This window comes from Tachypleus tridentatus, chromosome 13 (genome assembly GCF_004210375.1).
Source record: "Tachypleus tridentatus isolate NWPU-2018 chromosome 13, ASM421037v1, whole genome shotgun sequence".
Classification (NCBI taxonomy): Eukaryota; Metazoa; Arthropoda; class Merostomata; order Xiphosura; family Limulidae; genus Tachypleus; species Tachypleus tridentatus.
Genome location: NC_134837.1, coordinates 225,571,077 through 225,588,703, shown reverse-complemented (window position 1 = coordinate 225,588,703; position 17,627 = coordinate 225,571,077). Strand labels below are relative to the sequence as shown.

At 33.0% G+C, this 17,627-nt stretch overlaps 1 protein-coding gene across 1 annotated transcript in view; it reads left to right on the top strand.

Annotated features, from left to right (window-relative positions):
* Ge-1 (Enhancer of mRNA-decapping protein 4 homolog Ge-1) overlaps window positions 1-17,627 on the top strand; it is a 157,723-nt gene that overhangs the window by 110,740 nt on the left and 29,356 nt on the right. Inside the window, exons 18-19 of the mRNA XM_076474774.1 lie at window positions 3,872-4,089; window positions 4,561-4,716. Coding sequence (XP_076330889.1) covers window positions 3,872-4,089; window positions 4,561-4,716 — 374 coding nt within the window. The remainder of the gene's footprint in view (window positions 1-3,871; window positions 4,090-4,560; window positions 4,717-17,627) is intronic.

The window sequence follows — 17,627 nt, the reverse complement described above, 5'->3', positions numbered from 1 at the left end:
GGGCTTATTTGTACTATAAATAGGTTTAACTCAGATGATTAATAATAATAATAAGGTAGAAATTGTAGCTGAAAATCTTCAACTGGATACACCTTTTGACTTTGTGTAGTTATTGACTTATAAGGACTTCGAACTTTTTCTTAAGCCAGTCTCTGCAGGCAAGTTGATCGGAACACAGAGAGTAACTCAGAGTGCCTTTTGGTAACCAGTCTTGGCTGTTTCTATTAACTAACATGCTTTTGCTGCTGGTTGCTAGAGTGTCAGGAGTGTTTGAGATGTGATGTTTCCCAAAATAATGATAATATTGTTTTCCAAACTTGTAAGTCTAGCCTACTGGTGCAAAGTGTAATTATTAAATGCTTGATTGCATTTGCTGAATTGACATTATAGGTATTGACAATAAAGATTGTTGATGGGAAAGATGTAAACATGATCCAGGAAACATGCATTAGTGAAGAAAGAACAAATGGAGTTGAGTCTGTTTGAAGAAAAATAGAAAGTTATTGATATTAACAAAATTTTGTCTAAGTTTCGGTGGATGGATGGTTTTATTGGGAGCATTCTGTACGACTTCATTAGGAAGGTATGCATATTTACAAAATAGAAAATCATAATTTATTAACAAAAAGAAGTTTCATACAGGCCCTTGGTTCAGATCTGTTGCAGGCCTAGGTACAATAGTGCATACCATATTACTTGTGTTGGCAATGCATTATGTTTTAATTTTACTGAAAATCTTTAGGTTTATGCCTATCAGGTGCATTTAATTTCTGAAGTTACCTTTAATTTATGTGACTTGGGCATAATTAGTTGATCTAACCCCCATATTGATCAAGATATTAAGTTAACATTAACTTATGATGAGAACCAATAGTACCTGCTGTCAAAAACAAGGAAGAAGTGGTTATGGTGACTTTATTTTGTATAGTTTCATCCAAACAGATTTTAAACAATTTAAGTGAAGGAAAATACTTACCGTGTTTCTCCGAAAATAAGACAGGGCTTATATTAATTTTCACTCCAAAATATGACACTAGGGCTTATTTTCGGGGGATGTCTTATTTTGATATATTAAAAAAATGAAGTTAAAGTAAATCTATTAAACTAACCATTTAAAATAAACTATTATTAAACTATTAAACTAACTTATTAATACTTAAACAAACTAATTAACTAACTATTAAACTAATTAATAAATTAATTTTTTTTTATTTCTTTCCTCTTCCTGCCACTCTTAACTAGGGCTTATATTAAAACTATCCCCAAAAATCACACTAGGTCTTATTTTATGTGTAGGTCTTATTGTCGGAGAAACACTGTATTTGGCTGTTTTTAAGTATATTTCACCTTTCTTACTTTAAAATGAATTCTGAATTTGGTCTCAAAATACTCTTAGGTAGGAATTGCATCTAAAAGTACAGTTTCTGGTAGGCCTTGGGTGATGCCTGGCCATTACTTTAGAAGACATTTGTGTGTTTAGTTCCAGGGTATACTGTTAAAATTTATTGTTTTTCAACCCAGGCTCATTCCTGCTTTTTGCAAAAATATTATTCAGTGCAGTTTAATTTATTGCATTAAATGTTTTTGAATATATATTGACATTGTTTTCTCATCTTATTTTAGTTTTTCTTGTTTTAGTTTGCATTCTTCTTTTGTTTGATTTTGCATGAGGCTATACTTATTTACAGGTTGATTTATTTTTAAGTTTATTGTAACAGACGTTTACATTGTAGAAGACACGTGAATTTTGAAGTTATTTCATTAATAAATAATAAACTTTCATTTTCTATTCAAACTGTAATGTTTATGCAACTATGCATTACGACAAATTGACAAATAAATTTAGTTTTTGCTGGTTGTATCCTATAATTAAATTTTTTCATAACAAAAAGTAGTATTTCAACCTTTGGTATTACTTTCAAACAACTGTAAGATTGATTTTGCTGATTAAAGTTGCTGAAATTAGACAGTTTAAAATACATGTGCAAAAATCCTTTTGAGAGTCTTTGGAACGAACTAGATAAGTAAATGCTAGAACTAATTATGTTGTGAAATAACAAAGATGAAAGAATAGCTCATAAATTTTAAGTTGCCAAATTAGATTTAACAACAGAAAAATTCAGAATTACTCCTGCATATAGTTATAAGATTACAGTTTTGCTTCATCTAGATTTGATATCTTAGGAGGTATTGTAAGAGAATTAAGTTTTGAGAAATCAGCAGAGTAATGATAAACATGATTTGGTTCAGTTTTTTGTTGGTTGGGCACATTGCATAACTGGCTACTTTATGGCATGAGCCTAGGTAATAGCAATTTTTTTTTCATGTTCTACTTAGTATTACAATTAATTAGGTATATTATAGCCATAAAGTTTCAAACCATAAACCAGAATACATTAACATGAAATACAATATCCTGCATATTTTTAAAAAAAAGGATCCTAGGGTACAAGCTGCAACATGGGATTATAAAGTTTATCCTTGGTTTTGGAAGTGACTGCAGAAGGAGGACCCACAATGCAGTGGGGGGGATACACCATCTATCAGTCTTAACCTCCAGTTTGCTATTCTCACACAAGAAATAGACACAATTAGACTAGAAATTAGGAGATTGAGATGTTGATGCTCAAGCCCACAATGCCTCACATCTACATCACCCTTCACTGCCTACAGACAGTTGTGGGAAGGTGACTGCTCTCCCAAGTTAAAATAAGAATAAGAATAAGTTAAACATAAAAAGATGAAAAATAATAAATAAATAAAATGAAAAAATAAAAACAAAAATAAGGTACTACCATTTGGGGGTAAGAAAGATAAAACTTACCTCTTTAGGTTAGCATTCCTGTCACCAGTATGGTAGAGGCACTAATTAAAATGACATTAGTAAAGTGATAGCTGACTGTAACTGTCATGCTTTTATATGTGGCTTAAGGTGTACATATGCATAAAGTAGTGCCAAGTTCTTAGATAACTTTATTTTTAAGTAAAAATAATTTTTAGTAGAATTTTTCTGATTTTACTTTCTTTGTATTTATTTAATACCTTTTTGTATTTATTACGGAATAATTTAATAATTTTATTTAAAATTTCTTTAACTATTAACTATTAATTTTCAATTAATTATTAATTTTTGTATCAGTATATCAACATTATTAATAAAATATTGTACCTTATCACAAATTTTATAATATCTGAATAACTGTGAAGTTGTGATATTTATAATAGATGGGTATGGCACATTACTATGTAAGGAGGGTAAACCATAAATTGGAAAATCAAAAATCTTTTCTTTTATCAAAAATATTTATATTGATAAAATATTTATTAATGACTTTAACTTTTAAATTTAAATAAAGCACATCTGTATTAGAAATTGAAGTATTTTCAATTTTTAATTTGCTCAATAAATGGTGTCAATAACATTGTATATTTCAGAATTATTTATGCTAATTAAATGATCAATATATCTGTTAGTTAAAGTAAAAATATCTGGATTTGCATAGTTTTCAATAAATATATTTTCATAGTAATATAAATATAAATTTGCTACACAAGTTGAATTGTTAAATCCCATTGGAACTCCTATCACTTGTTTAAAAACCTGTTTATTGAAAAATATAAAATTGTTATAAATACAGAAATTTAATATATCTTTTATGTTTTTGGAATTATATTTTCTTTTTCCAGCTCTATAAAAGGATAACAGTATTGTTCTATTGATGAATTTAAAACAAAAATTAGATCTTTTAATGGTATTGTGGTATATACACACATGCACACATTTGAATACTTATTTGTATCTTTTATAAGGGTATAATTTCTGTTTTAAAATTTAGTATGACCTCAAATAATAAACTCAAATTTACATTAGACTGGAAGTGACTGTTGAAGGATTGTCACGTAAGGTGTCTGCTATGATGGACCTGATGCATGCAGAGAGATCTGAGATACGGGAAATTCAGTCTATACTGAGAGAACAAATTCAGCAACATAAGGCACTTCACAACCAAGTCCAACGTTTGGACCGTTTGGACAGTTCTATATGTTCCAGAGTTGAAAATGTGTTAACAAAACAGGCACAATCTGAATGTATCCTTTCATTTTTGTTAAAGTAAAATGTTGTCCAGGATGTGTTTTGGAATTATCAACATTTTTTTCAACTACTTAAGGAAGAGTATCAATTGGAACAACTCTTGAAAACTAAGTAACTTTCATTGTGAAGTATTTTTTTTTATTTCCAGAGTAACTTGTACAGTGTCATCACTATTAGTTTATTTATTTTCATGTTAACTGTCAATTAAACATGTAAAATCTTTATGCTACATTTATATGGTAAATGAGTACGAGGAAAACCCAAAAATGACCAGTGATCTAAAGTCAATAAACATGTCTGAAAATATATCAGAAGAAATGTTGTTAACTGGGCGTATCGCCAGTTGCCTTTGTGAAATAAAGAAAGTTTTTTTTAAATTTTATTAATAATTTTAGAGAGTGAGGTTTATGGGCATGTAATTCATACATATGTATTCTGTTTTTTATACCTTGATATAAGTTAATCAGTTGCAAAAATGCAAACCCTGTTTACTAAAAGAGAAGACTCCGACCGCCAATGGTTAGAAAGACAAGCTTCAACACTTTCTCAAGCAGTAACTTTAGCTGTTGGCAACAAATTAGATAAAGCCATAAAAAATGAAATAAAAAATTTAGTTCTCCCAAGTAAGTTTATTTGACTATAAAAATGTTTTATAGTATTACAATAGTTAACATATTAGAACTTCTCAGTGTATAACTCTCTGTACACATGAACACATGTATAATGAAAATATATCTCTCAAAAAATATTTTTATAACTAAAATATTATATGAAAACATTATAAATAATTTTGTTTAAGAATCGTATTTGTAGGTATTTAAATGTTTGGTGTATAAAAACTGTGTGCGAAGTTATTCAACAAAAATGCTTAAAGTTAAAGAAAACATTTCCACATTGTTATGTAAAAAGTCATGTAAGCTTGTGGGTTCTTATATTTTCACTACAGCTTCACTTAAAAGTAAAAGTGGACCATTTTTAGTTTTTGTCACTTAAGTTAAAGATCAGTGAGTTAGAGCAAAACAATTATAAGGTGAAAAGTTGTGCTGAAATGTAAGTATTGTTTAGGCCAAACAAAATAAACAAGCAGTTTCTAGTTCAAGTTTTCAAAAGAATCATATGAGTGAATGGTTATTATTAATTATTTATTGTAAAATTTTTATCGCACATTTGCTAAATTTTATGCAATTATCATAATTAAAAAGCATTTAGCATCACATGATATTATCTTAAGCAATTAGCATAAATAATGATGCTTGATATGGCTATACCAAGTACATGAGGGTGATGTCAAGAAACTGTTAATTTAAGTTCTGTGACATTAGTGTAGAGGAATCTTTAGAGTAGAAAACTACCATCAGGTATTTTAAAGAATCTTATTAGTTCTGTAAAGCAAATATCTATTCCAAATATTAAGATCTTGATCCTAAAGCTAATGTTTCACTTCTTTAGAGTGTCACAGCATGGTTTTTTATGTGTATTCACAAAAAGTCATTACATCTAATTAAAAACACCTTATATAGTTTTAAAAAAAGGTGTGGCCCAAAAAGGATTAAGCATGCAACTTAAAGTAATGAAATCAAAAGTAGTGGTCAAACTAGCAGCTACATTTATAGCATTGATAAGGATTTACAGGAAATATTCATTCATCAGTTAGCTAAGCCTCATATTTTACCAACCTTAATGCCCAAAGTTAAACCAAAAAATTCATAAAAGAAGTCATATCCTCAATCCTTTTTTGGCCACACCTGTTGTTTTGTTTTCACACCTGAGGTGATTTATTTAGACTAAGAATAATAGAGTTAAACTACTAGTGCATTTGTTATTTGAATATTTGACAAAAACGAGAAACCCACTTGAAGTAAAAATATATCTTTGGATGGCTGGTATGGGTATTAACACTGAGATATATTTTATCCTATTTATCTGTATGTTTGTTGCAAGTTGAAAGCAATTACTGCACTTTAAGTAATAAATATTAAACATGAATACAAAAGAGTATTAAAATATACTAAATAATACTCAGTATTAACTTTGTTGTCAAAAATTCCTGCACATGTAGTTAAATAAATATTGCCAAAAACAATACTGCTATTATGCACCTTGTGCAGTATATACTTCAGATTGTATTACAGTAAACTTGGGTATGCCATTCTGTCTTTGTAGTAATTTTAATTCTGATTTATTATTTTGGCTTATATTAATTGCTGTCACATGCATTGCTACTAGTTGAACTGTCATCTGTTTTTACTTATATTTTGTATCATTAATTTTTCAGGCATATGTATGAGACACAACATTTATTAAGTTAGATGGTTATGTCTGTCACATGATCTAGTTGTTTTTAACAACAGATTTTTTCATCTGATAACAGTTTCTCAGAGTTTATTTTTCTTTGCATGTGTACTGTATTCTGAAAGAAAATTTGAGAGAAAATGATCCAGTTTGAATCACTGTGAAAAGCATTGACTGAAAGATTCTGAATTATGAACATTATGTACTGTTGTGAATAGTGAACTTTAGTTTGCTCATTGACTAAGATGCGTGTTCAATATTATAATGGTGGGGGATAGGTGGTATTTGATAATTAATTAATTTATGCCTCTCTTAATATATATTATGGTGTTCAGGGTATGTTGCCAACCAGTAGTTTTTCCCTCCATTTAGCAGTTCACTACTGCTGTCAACAATTTCATAAAATAAGTTAGTGATGGGTGATTTCAGTCAGTTGCCTTCCCTTTAGTCAGCAGCTAAAAACTAATGAAAATGGCAGGTAACCTTGGTAACTTTGACAAGACAAGGAAGTTTAGGGACAATATTTTGGTTATGTGAATGCTTGCAATAGTTGGAAACCCTGAATTTGATTACTTGATTATTGTCATGCAATTTATTGTAATTTTGATCAATTTATTCATAATTTTATTAAACTAGTTGATTAAATCATTCAGCCTTTTATTCTCTGATTTTTGCATTACTTCTTTAATTTTCCTTTGTTTCTTTCTAATCAGTTTTTACATTCTTACTTATAAAGATTAGTATTATCATTTCGTCAATTTCAGTCCTTCATTTTTATCTGTTGCTGCAAGTATTTCATTTGCAACTTCAACCAGCAAATCTTATACCAACCACTTTATATCTTGATTTCTTCATCATCCTTTCCTGTACCAAATTATTTACATAGATTATAAATAAAATGAGATTTGTGTCCAAAAGTGTTTAGTTCAACTCCATATAATCTGTATTATACCTTTTGATTTCCTGTGAATATATTTTATCATTTTCAACATTATTTTCCTAATTACCATTTTTTTTAATATCTAAAGCAACCTCTTTATATTCAGTATGTCTGATAATGATTTAGAAGTATATTTAAAAGGAGTACAACTTTTTTGTAACTTATTTTTATTGGGATATTCAGATTAAAAACATATTTTTGTTAGATATCTTTTTAATACCATCTTGATCCCCTCTAAATTTCTTTTCTACCTTTCCCTTAATCTTTCTGTCATCATCCTAGATGCAAGTTTATACATTTTACAGGATGACTATTATGTAATTAATGATACTCTTTTTTTTTTTGTCTTATTTGCATATTGGATACAGTTCTTTTTACAGTTTTTGGAAATTTGTTTTCTATTGTAAATTGTTTATTTTTTCCAAGCTTTTTTTAAAATTTATTTTGTGACAGTTTTATAACATATGTCTAGTTCTTGATTTTCTCTTGTTTCTTGATTTTTCAGTAGTCATTCTATTTCTGTTTTCTTCTTCAAGTGCTTCTGAGAGGTTTTTTTTTGTACTTCACTCATATTTTCTTTCTTTAATGACTTTAAAAGCAGGGTTTGAAACAGTTCAATGAAATTCTGGAAAGTCAGAAAATTTGTAAATGCATTTTTCAGTACTGGAAATCCTGTAGAATAAATGTTTTTTGTTGAGAACTCCTGAAATAGTATTTGAAAGTCTAATGCCACCACTTTGACATCCTCTGCTTACCATTGTATTTATTTCGGATTCATGGAAAATTATCTGTAGAAAATTTAATTCATAAAATGGGAAATATACTGACATAGGAACACTATCACTAACAATGATTCTAGTTTAATCAACTATTACTTAAAATTTGTTCATAAAATGATGAGAAAGAGAAATGCCAAATTACTTCACAATAAAAGAATAGAATGAGTGTCCTAAATATAACTGCTATCATGAAATAGTCAAATATTTGTCATTAACTCTTCTAATACGGGTAGGTGGATTCCATTCAGCCTGTAATCACGGAAGTAACTGTAAAGTAGTTATACTGCAACTTTTTATAAGGTACACTTACCTTCACAAAATTTTGCATATTTTCGGTTAAACATTACAAGAAATTTGTACACAAAGGATCAAATTTTTTAATTAAGTTTTAGCATTTTTAATTAATTATTTGCACATCCATATTTTTTATTTTTGAATGTTGGCTATCCAGAATGCAAAGTAATTTTGATTTTGAGATTAAGATACTTTTATGCAACAGAAAATTATCACATTTTACATGCAAAATCTTTAACTTCCTAATATTCTTTAAATTATTATCAATGTTTTCTGTAGAAAAAACTATTTTATCTGTTATTTTCACTGTTACATCACAGTATGGGTTTGGTTGAATTAATCAATCTCATGAACACCATAAAAATAAAAGAAATTGATATAAATTAAGCTTTTTACATTCTAGAATTACTACATCTTATAACAAAAAACCCATAAATGTTTAGTATAAATAACTGAAATGCCATAACATTATACATATGTAAAGTTTTGTTATTTTTATTGTAGTAACCTTTCAACAGTGTTTGACTAATGTAACAGAATTTGAATGATGTAGTGCATGCACACGTGTGTTACTGTATCCAATTATAGAAAACTGGTCTTTGCAAAGTGTCCTGTCTTGGCTGTGTTATAGTGGTCCAGCATTGTGTAAAATAGTCATATTCTGAGTATAGTACATTATATATGTAATTACTGTTTACAAGTCAGTTCTTAATAAAGTTTAGCTATTTTTCTAGAAATATAGAAAACAATTACCTCTTCCAGTTATGAACTTACGATTTTTTTTTTTTGTTTCACGTATAAATTTGGAAATAAAAAAAAGTTAAGAAATTACTGTATAAATGCCATAGAATTCCATTATATTGTATCAGGCTTAGTAATTAAGATGTATTTGGGTCTAAAAAGAATAATATTTTGGGCTCAGTAATCTCGTACTTTACCCTTAAAATTTACCAGTCGAAGAAAGGGTTTTCCACGTAAATACTTTGCAGAGGTACAAAGTACCATGTGGAGAACATTTTCCACTTTTGATTGGTTATTCATGCATCATAGACAGAAGTAGGTGTATGTTAACAAGTATTTCCAAAATTGGAAAGAGATAGGTGAGATCACTATGTGTGATTAACCAACTGTAGTGATATTTCAGCAAATATAAAAGGTAAAATGTTCTTTATTTTATATTTTAGCTTTTCAGTATTGGTAAGTTGAGTTTCTAATTCATAAGAAACAATAGACTTTATATTTGAACATCACAAACATCTAATCAGAACTAATGCTGCATCCAACACACTATGACACACAAAAATAGATATTTAGGTTTGTTTTTTATTTTCTTTTAGAATAAAAAATTAACTATTGTATAATTGTAAAATTTGAATTGCAACATACGTTTGATATTAAACTTGTTGATGTACATTCATAAAATAGTAGTTCAATAAAATTTTGAAAGTAACTATACTTATGATGATGATATGACCTTTGACCCATGACCATAGGGAGATCAGTTAGTCCCATCTTGGTAGGGTGAAAGACTGCAGGATCCATCTTACCCTCTGATGATCTGATGACTGATAAAAATAACAGCACCCTTGACAACAAACTGTTCTAAACAGTTACTGTTTTAGATATCATTTAAATTGTGGGTATACAGTATTGTACAAGAAAATGCCAAATGCCTCTGATGTTATAATCCCTTGGAAAAAGTGTTGCTCACTAAGTAACATGTTAATTAATTTACTACAAAATTTCACATAGTTAAATCTGTTATTGTGGATACTCTCCCTTGGGCAAGTCTTGCCAATCAAATTATATTCTAGTTAACCCACTTGTATCTGAGTAGTATAACTGATATCCTTTGATTTATTTTTTTCTTCCACAAAAAATATATAACCAAATTACATGAAACATAGGACACATTAAATAGTATCTAGTTTAGGCTTAAGAGTTAATATCCTTTTATTTAGTTTTTGTATCATCTTTTTGTATTGTGACACCCTTGTTTGAGTAAACATTAAAATACATGCTGATTAGAAAGTTTCATTTGAGGTATCCAGTCAGTTTTCAAGTAGTTTCTTTTATCTTGGATTTTTAGTTTTGTTATATTTTTATCAGAAAGTTTTATTTTATATGTTCAGTCAGTTTCATCTAATGTACTACATTTTCATGCTATATTTTCCCTATTACAGTAGTCAGTACATCACAACTTGGATCTTAAAATATACCACATAAAATGACAAAGATTTATTGGTGATCTATGAACTGATTTTTCAAAATGGCATTAGATCAGGCTCAGAACTGGATGATTAGTCTAATTGTATAGTAGATTAATTTTAGGCTCATTAATTAATTAGTAGCAAGTAATCTGTTATTCTTACATGAGACTTCAGTAGTTGGAATAAGTGAAAATAATAATCAGAAAGAGTAAATTTAATTATTCTGTTATCTTCAAGACATTAATTGATTTAATTTTAATTAATCAATAATTTTACTTTACACTTATCTGTGTAATCAGTACTCATGAGTCATGAGTGACTTATTAATTCAATTAATCACTCATCTCTAATCAGACTAGGTATTTGTTTAATGGTAATTTTAGTCAAACTTAATTTATATATAATACATTTTTTTTTTAAAATAAGGATTCGAATGAGTGGGCTATTTTGTTGTCATTACCTTACTTTTATAACCTAATAAGTTTTTTATTGAAGAAAAGTGCATTATATTCCAGAAAAAGTTATTTAATATGAAAAAGTATTCAGCAGTGAAAAAAAATATGTAAATGAAAAAAAATTCTAGGTATGTTGTATGTTCCTAACTTTTCTAAACTTTCTACTACATTCTGTTGTCTGTCTGAATTGGTTCTTGTTAATTTATCCATAAGCCCATAAATTACTTCTCACACCACTTTTTCACCATTTGTCAGTGTAATTAACTAGTTTATAATATTCACTGTACAATGATATTTAAACTTAGCCTCTAGCTTTTTTCAGACCAAACTATCATTAGTTTTGCTTCAGATACTCATTTGTGAGATCAAAAACAGATGGGAACTTAAACTGTATCTAATAAAGTATGTGAAGGAGAAGGAACATAACCTGAGAAACAAAACATTTGTACTTATATTTGCAAAGAATCATTATTCCCTTGCAGTTACAAACCTATGCTTTGGGATGGGCAAAAAAATTATGAAAAAAATAGTGTTTACAGTCAAGTCTCGTCAGAACCCAGCAGAAATGACAAATATCAATGTTTTTTGATTGAAAAGTTGTTGAAGAAGTGGAAATATAAAATATTATTTTCACTTAAATGTAAACATTTTATATGTAGGTGCATATTTGACACCTCAGAGTTGCTCACTCATCCAGAGAGATTTACTTTATTGCAAATCTTATTGAAGCACATGAAGATAAACCTTTCTTGCATAGTCTCTGTGTAAAAGATCTTTCACTAAATAGTCATTTCACTGCAAAGTATAACTCTCTCAACATAGGCTTGGTCAGTTTGACCAGCCACATGACCTCTTTGTATTCATTTAGTCTTTATGGACTTAATACTTCTAACTTTCAATATAGTGTTTAAATCTTCACAGAATTTAAAAGTCTTTCACATACAACTAAATCATATTTTTAGTGAAGTGTTTTTAGTAAACTAAATAAATAAATCTAAATTACCATTTTTTTCTAGAATGACTGCAAATTCTAATGTGAAACTACTTTTGTTTATCCAAAGTACCCCTTGGTGTGAATTCCAGTACGTGGTGTGAGGACCTCCTAGAGAAGGTTCTGTTTTTTAAATTTACCGTCTCTGAGATCTAAACACATGTTTGCTGTGCGTGGCGACATGTGAAGTGGAGGAAAGGATTCTGGTGGTTGAGGGGTCCAACTCTAACACACCAATTTGACCTTGAATCCCTGTAGATGGGCAGACTTTGGGTGGCTCCCCTTGGTTCAGTCGGCTGTTCCATTTGGGCTAGAGTCAACCAAGTAACAGTGTTGGAAGTTCTCAACAGGTGTGTGGACATTGTGTCTGATACTGGTGTTTAGGTATAGTGCTCACCAAACCCTGGCGTTGCTGCAGTGTCCTTGCTTGACATTGTAGTGCATTCCCTTGCAGGGCTCCATGGTGGGTGGGATCAGTGGGCGCCGAAATTTTCTTTTTTCCTATGGATCCTCCAAATACAAATTTGAATAAAATAGTGAAAAAACAGTCAATAGGTAAATTACCACATCTTGAAGATTCTGATCAGCAATCTTCAACATCTACATCACCAGCTGTACCTCATTTTCTTATCCTACATTCTCTATCACAGAAACCTTTAGGTCAAGTGTCTCCCTTTTTTATTCAGAAGGGACTGGAGGGACTTGCTGGCTCTCCAAAGTCAGTAAAGGAGCTTTGATCTGGAGACATATTGGTGGAAACATCCACATCTCAACACAGTGAACTCCTCTTGAATTCAAAGGCAATTGGGGATATACCTATTGAGGTTACACCTCATGCTACTTTGAATTCATCATGAGGAGTTATTGTTGAGAGGGATTTGAAGAACATCCCAAAGTCAGAGATTCTTGCTGGCTTCTCCACTCAAGGAGTTTTTGCAGTGAAGCACATCTCCACTTGCAAAGATGGAGTTACATTGCCAACCAACATCCTTGTTTTAACATTTACATCACCACATGAACCTGCTATCATCAAGGCAGGTTATCTTAATTGCAGAGTACGGCCGTACATTCCAAACCTTCTTCGATGTTTCCAGTGTCAGAGGTTCGGTCACTCAAAGACATCATGTCATGGTTCCTTGACATGTGTTCGTTGTGATGGCAAGGACCATGATATCTATGAGTATGAAGTGGACCCACATTGTGTCAATTGCAATGGCTCTCACCCAACTTACTTTTGTTCTTGCCCTAAATGGTTGGAGGAAAAAGAGGTGCATCGTTTGAAAACAATTCATAATATTACTTATACTGAGGCTTAAATTGCTGTCCACCACTTCATCTTGGACACATGCTGCTGCACTTCATTTCACAACTACAGTGGGAGTGCAGACAGATCTCTCTGTGCCTTCAAGAGAATCGTTCTCAAAACAAATGAAAAGCCTTTTGACCTCCATGGTTAAAAACGTTGATGAATCAACTTTACACCCATATCTGTCCCTTCCATACATTCCAATAAACCCCAAGATCCATGCCCTTTGGTTCCAGGTACAGGCATTTCTTCGGATACATCTTCTTCTCCCACACCAAGATGCAAAACAATAATTCGTTCATATCCTCAGTCACTGGATTCCCATTTCAACAACAAAGACTTGCCCAGTCGACCCAGGGCAGGATCCATGGAGGTCAGTAGACCTCCTCTGACTAAGGACAGTAAGGAAAAAAGACAAGGTCGTAAAAAGAAGGGTTCTCCAGCCACTTTACCTACCTGTCGTTAAAAATGGCCACCTTGTTACAATGGAACTGTCAAGGTTTACATTTTAATCTGGATTACATCAAAACACTGATTGCTTCTTACCATCTTGTATGTCTTTCCTTACAGGAAACACTTCTTAAACCTGCTGATACAGTCACCTTTTGGCAGTTTTCTTTGTACAGAAATGACAGGCTGTGTGATGGACGAGTGCATGGAGGAGTGGCACTGCTGGTGGATCAGCATGTGCCCACCCTGTCTTTGTTACTCAACACACCCTTGGAGACCGTAGCCATAAGTGTTTCCTTGGGTCATACCATCACTGTTTGTTCCCTCTACATGTCACCTGGAGAAACATATGATCAATCAGACCTTGATGCTCTCATTGAACAGTTGCCATCTCCCTTTCTAATCCTGGAGGACTTTAATGGACATCATCCCCTTTGGGGAAGTGCTGGTATTGATAGGAGGGGTCGCTCTGTAGAGCGTATGCTTTCTGATCACAACCTTTCTCTTTTTAATACTGGTTATTTTACTTATTTTCATGCACCTAGTCAGTCCTTTACTGCTATTGATCTCTCAATTTGCTCCCCTTCATTATTCTCCCATTTTTCATGGAGAGTTGAGAATAATCTACGAGGCAGTAATAATTTTCCTATAATTTTGAGAGAGACTGGCCGTGGTTGATGCCACCCAACCCGCGTGCCCCAGTGGAAGATGGATCAGGCGGACTGAGTCACTTTCACTACTCTCAGCCGTCATCTGTCAGCCATCAATAGACAGTAACTGTGTGGCAGCTGTAACTGACTGTATTATACAAGAAGCTGCTTAATGTATTCCTTAAACCTCAACACATTTTCCACTATATCCTTGTCCAGTTTGGAATCCTGACTGCCACATGGCACGGAAGGCTCAAAAACAGGCCTGGGATACTTTCTGTAGGTATCTCACACTTTCAAATCACACTGCTTTCCAGCAGGCCCTTGCACATGCTAGATGGGTAAGACATCAAAGCCAGAAGGAATCTTGGATTCAGTTCACAACTGGCATATCTTCTACCACCAGTTTCAAAGTCATATTGGACAAGATTTGAAAGGTCAGTGCACAATACAATTCTGTTCCCCTCTTGATTTTACTCTCTGATTGCCAGGAAGTAGTTGATATGAGGAGCATTGCCGATACTCTTGGTGAAAGCTTTTGCCAGGTGTCTGGAACTTCTGCTTTTTCCTCCACCTTCTTAACCATCAGGACTCGGGCAGAGCGATCACCTCTTTCTTTTTGAGCTGATTGTCTCTTTGACTATAATCGTCCCTTTACACTGGTGGAACTGAAACTGGCTTTTCATTGGTCTGGCAGTACATCGGTTGAACCAGATGATGTACACTACGACATGCTGCGCCATCTATCTCCTGCTTCTCTTGATATTCTTCTGATTGATTTTAACTGGATCTGGCAGGAAAATGTTTTTCCTGATGCCTGGCACCTGTCTCTGTAAGACTTTAGAGAGGATGGTTAATGCTCGTCTTGTTTGGTTCCTTGAATCAAACAACCTCCTCTCGCCCACCCAGTGTGGGTTCTGACAACAGCACTCCACCATGGACCACCTGATTCGACTTGAAACGTCAGTCAGAGAAGCTTTTCTGAAATGACAACATCTTGTATCTATATTTTTTGACATTGAGAAGGCTTGTGACACAACATGGAGGTATGACATTTTATGAGACCTCCATACATATGGGTTACGTGGTCATTTACCCATTTTTATTAACAATTTTTTAATGGACAGGAGATTCTAAGTTTGTGTGGGTTTGACACTTTCCCATTCTTATCTACAGGAACTTGGAGCCTCTCAGGGCTGTGTTTTGAGTGTCACACTTTTCAGTATAAAGATAAATGCCATCACTCAACAACTCCCTCTCGCTGTTGCGAATGGGCTCTATGTCGATGACTTTCACATCTCATGTCAGTCGTCAAACATGAGATATATTGAGTGGCAGCTACAAACTCTCCTCAATCGTGTACTGAAGTGGACCACGGCAAACGGCTTTAATTTCTCTCACTCTAAAACCATTTGCATGCACTTTTGCTGCCAACAGGGTATACACCCTGATGCTGAACTCTGTATCAGTGAAGTTGCGCTGCCTGTGGTCCCTGAGACCAAGTTATTGGGACTTATCTTTGATCATAAGCTGACCTTTATACCACACATTAAGCAGCTACAGGTCAAATCTACAAGAGTACTGAACATCCTCCATGTCCTCTCTACCAGCACTTGGAGAGTGGATTGATATTCTGCACTAAAGATATATCTTGCTCTTATTTGATGAAAGCTTGACTATGGATCACTGGTCTGTGGCTCTGCCAGACCCTCAGCCTTAAAGATGCAGTACCCCATTCATCATCACGGACTTTGGCTCTGCACTGGGGCTTTCTGCACCTCCCGAGTTCAGAGCTTATACGTAGATTCTTATGAACCTCCTTTGCCCTTTTCAACTGTCTTTACCATATGCTTTGAAACTTCGTTCCTTACCAAAGCATCCCACCTGGGGTTGTGTTTTCCTTCCTCTGTGGGCCATACTGCCATTGCTCCTTTTAGCCTTCATATCCAGGCACAGTTGGATGAATTGGGTCTGTCCTTGGATAACATTGCAGTATCCACTGGTCAGCCCATCCCACCATGGCTTATTACAGTCCACAAATGTGACCTTTCTTTAAGTCATCTGAGAAAAGCAGATACTCCTGATTGGAAGTACCGTCTTCTATTTACTGAACATATTTTGAACAATCTTTCCATTCCTATTTATACGGATGGTTCCAAATCATGTGACTCTGTGGGCTCTGCCATGGATTTTTGTGGTTCGGTGGTTGGATGCAGAATCTCCTCTACAGCTTCTGTGTTCACTGCTGAACAGTGAACTATTTCTCTTGCCCTTGATCATATAGAAGCTAAGCAGTTCTCCAACTGCACCATTTATACTGACTCGCTTAGTTCTCTACTGGCCCTGGAATCACTTCACTTTGGTTCACACCCTGTTCTTGCTGATATTCAAAACCGACTGGCCAATTTCTCTTTGACATCTACTTCTATCCAGTTTTTCTGGATACCAGCCCAGGTTGGTATTCATGGGAATGAGCTTGCAGACACGGCAGCTAAATCTATCTGCTCTAGCACTATCACCGCTGTGCCTATTCCATACATGGACTATGGTCCTGTATTCAAGGCTTGGCTTTGTGACAGCTGGCAGTCAACTTGGAGTGAACGAAGCAAAAACAAGCTTTTCCAAATGAAACCATATATTGGACCTTGGCCGTCTTGCTTCCATAAGGATAAGAAAGAGGAATTTGTTGTAAATAGACTACGCATTAGTCACAGTTTTTTAACACATCGTTTTCTTTTATCTGGAACTGATGCACCAGTGTGTAGTCTGTGTGACACTCAGATCACAATAAGCCACATTTTACTTTCTTGCCATTGTTACGACTTTCAACGATGGTACCATTTTGAAAATGTTCGGTTCCAAGGTTTGTCCGTAATGTTAAACTGTTGTTGGTGATGGTGACACTATCCACCTTGATAAAGTTTAGTTTATTAAAGGCCATTAATCTTTTTAATGTCATTTAAGTTTTTTAATTTGGTTCCCTTTTAAGAATCACAGTCTCTCTAGTTTGCTTTGAAATTAGAAATTGGCATAACATGAAATATTTCAACACCAGGACTGGAAAGGCCAACTTCAGGTGACTGACACTGCTGTTTGAACTATCCGTTAGTCATCCTGGTGAGTTATTATTAAAATTTTGCTACACGTCTTTCAAAACATTTATTACT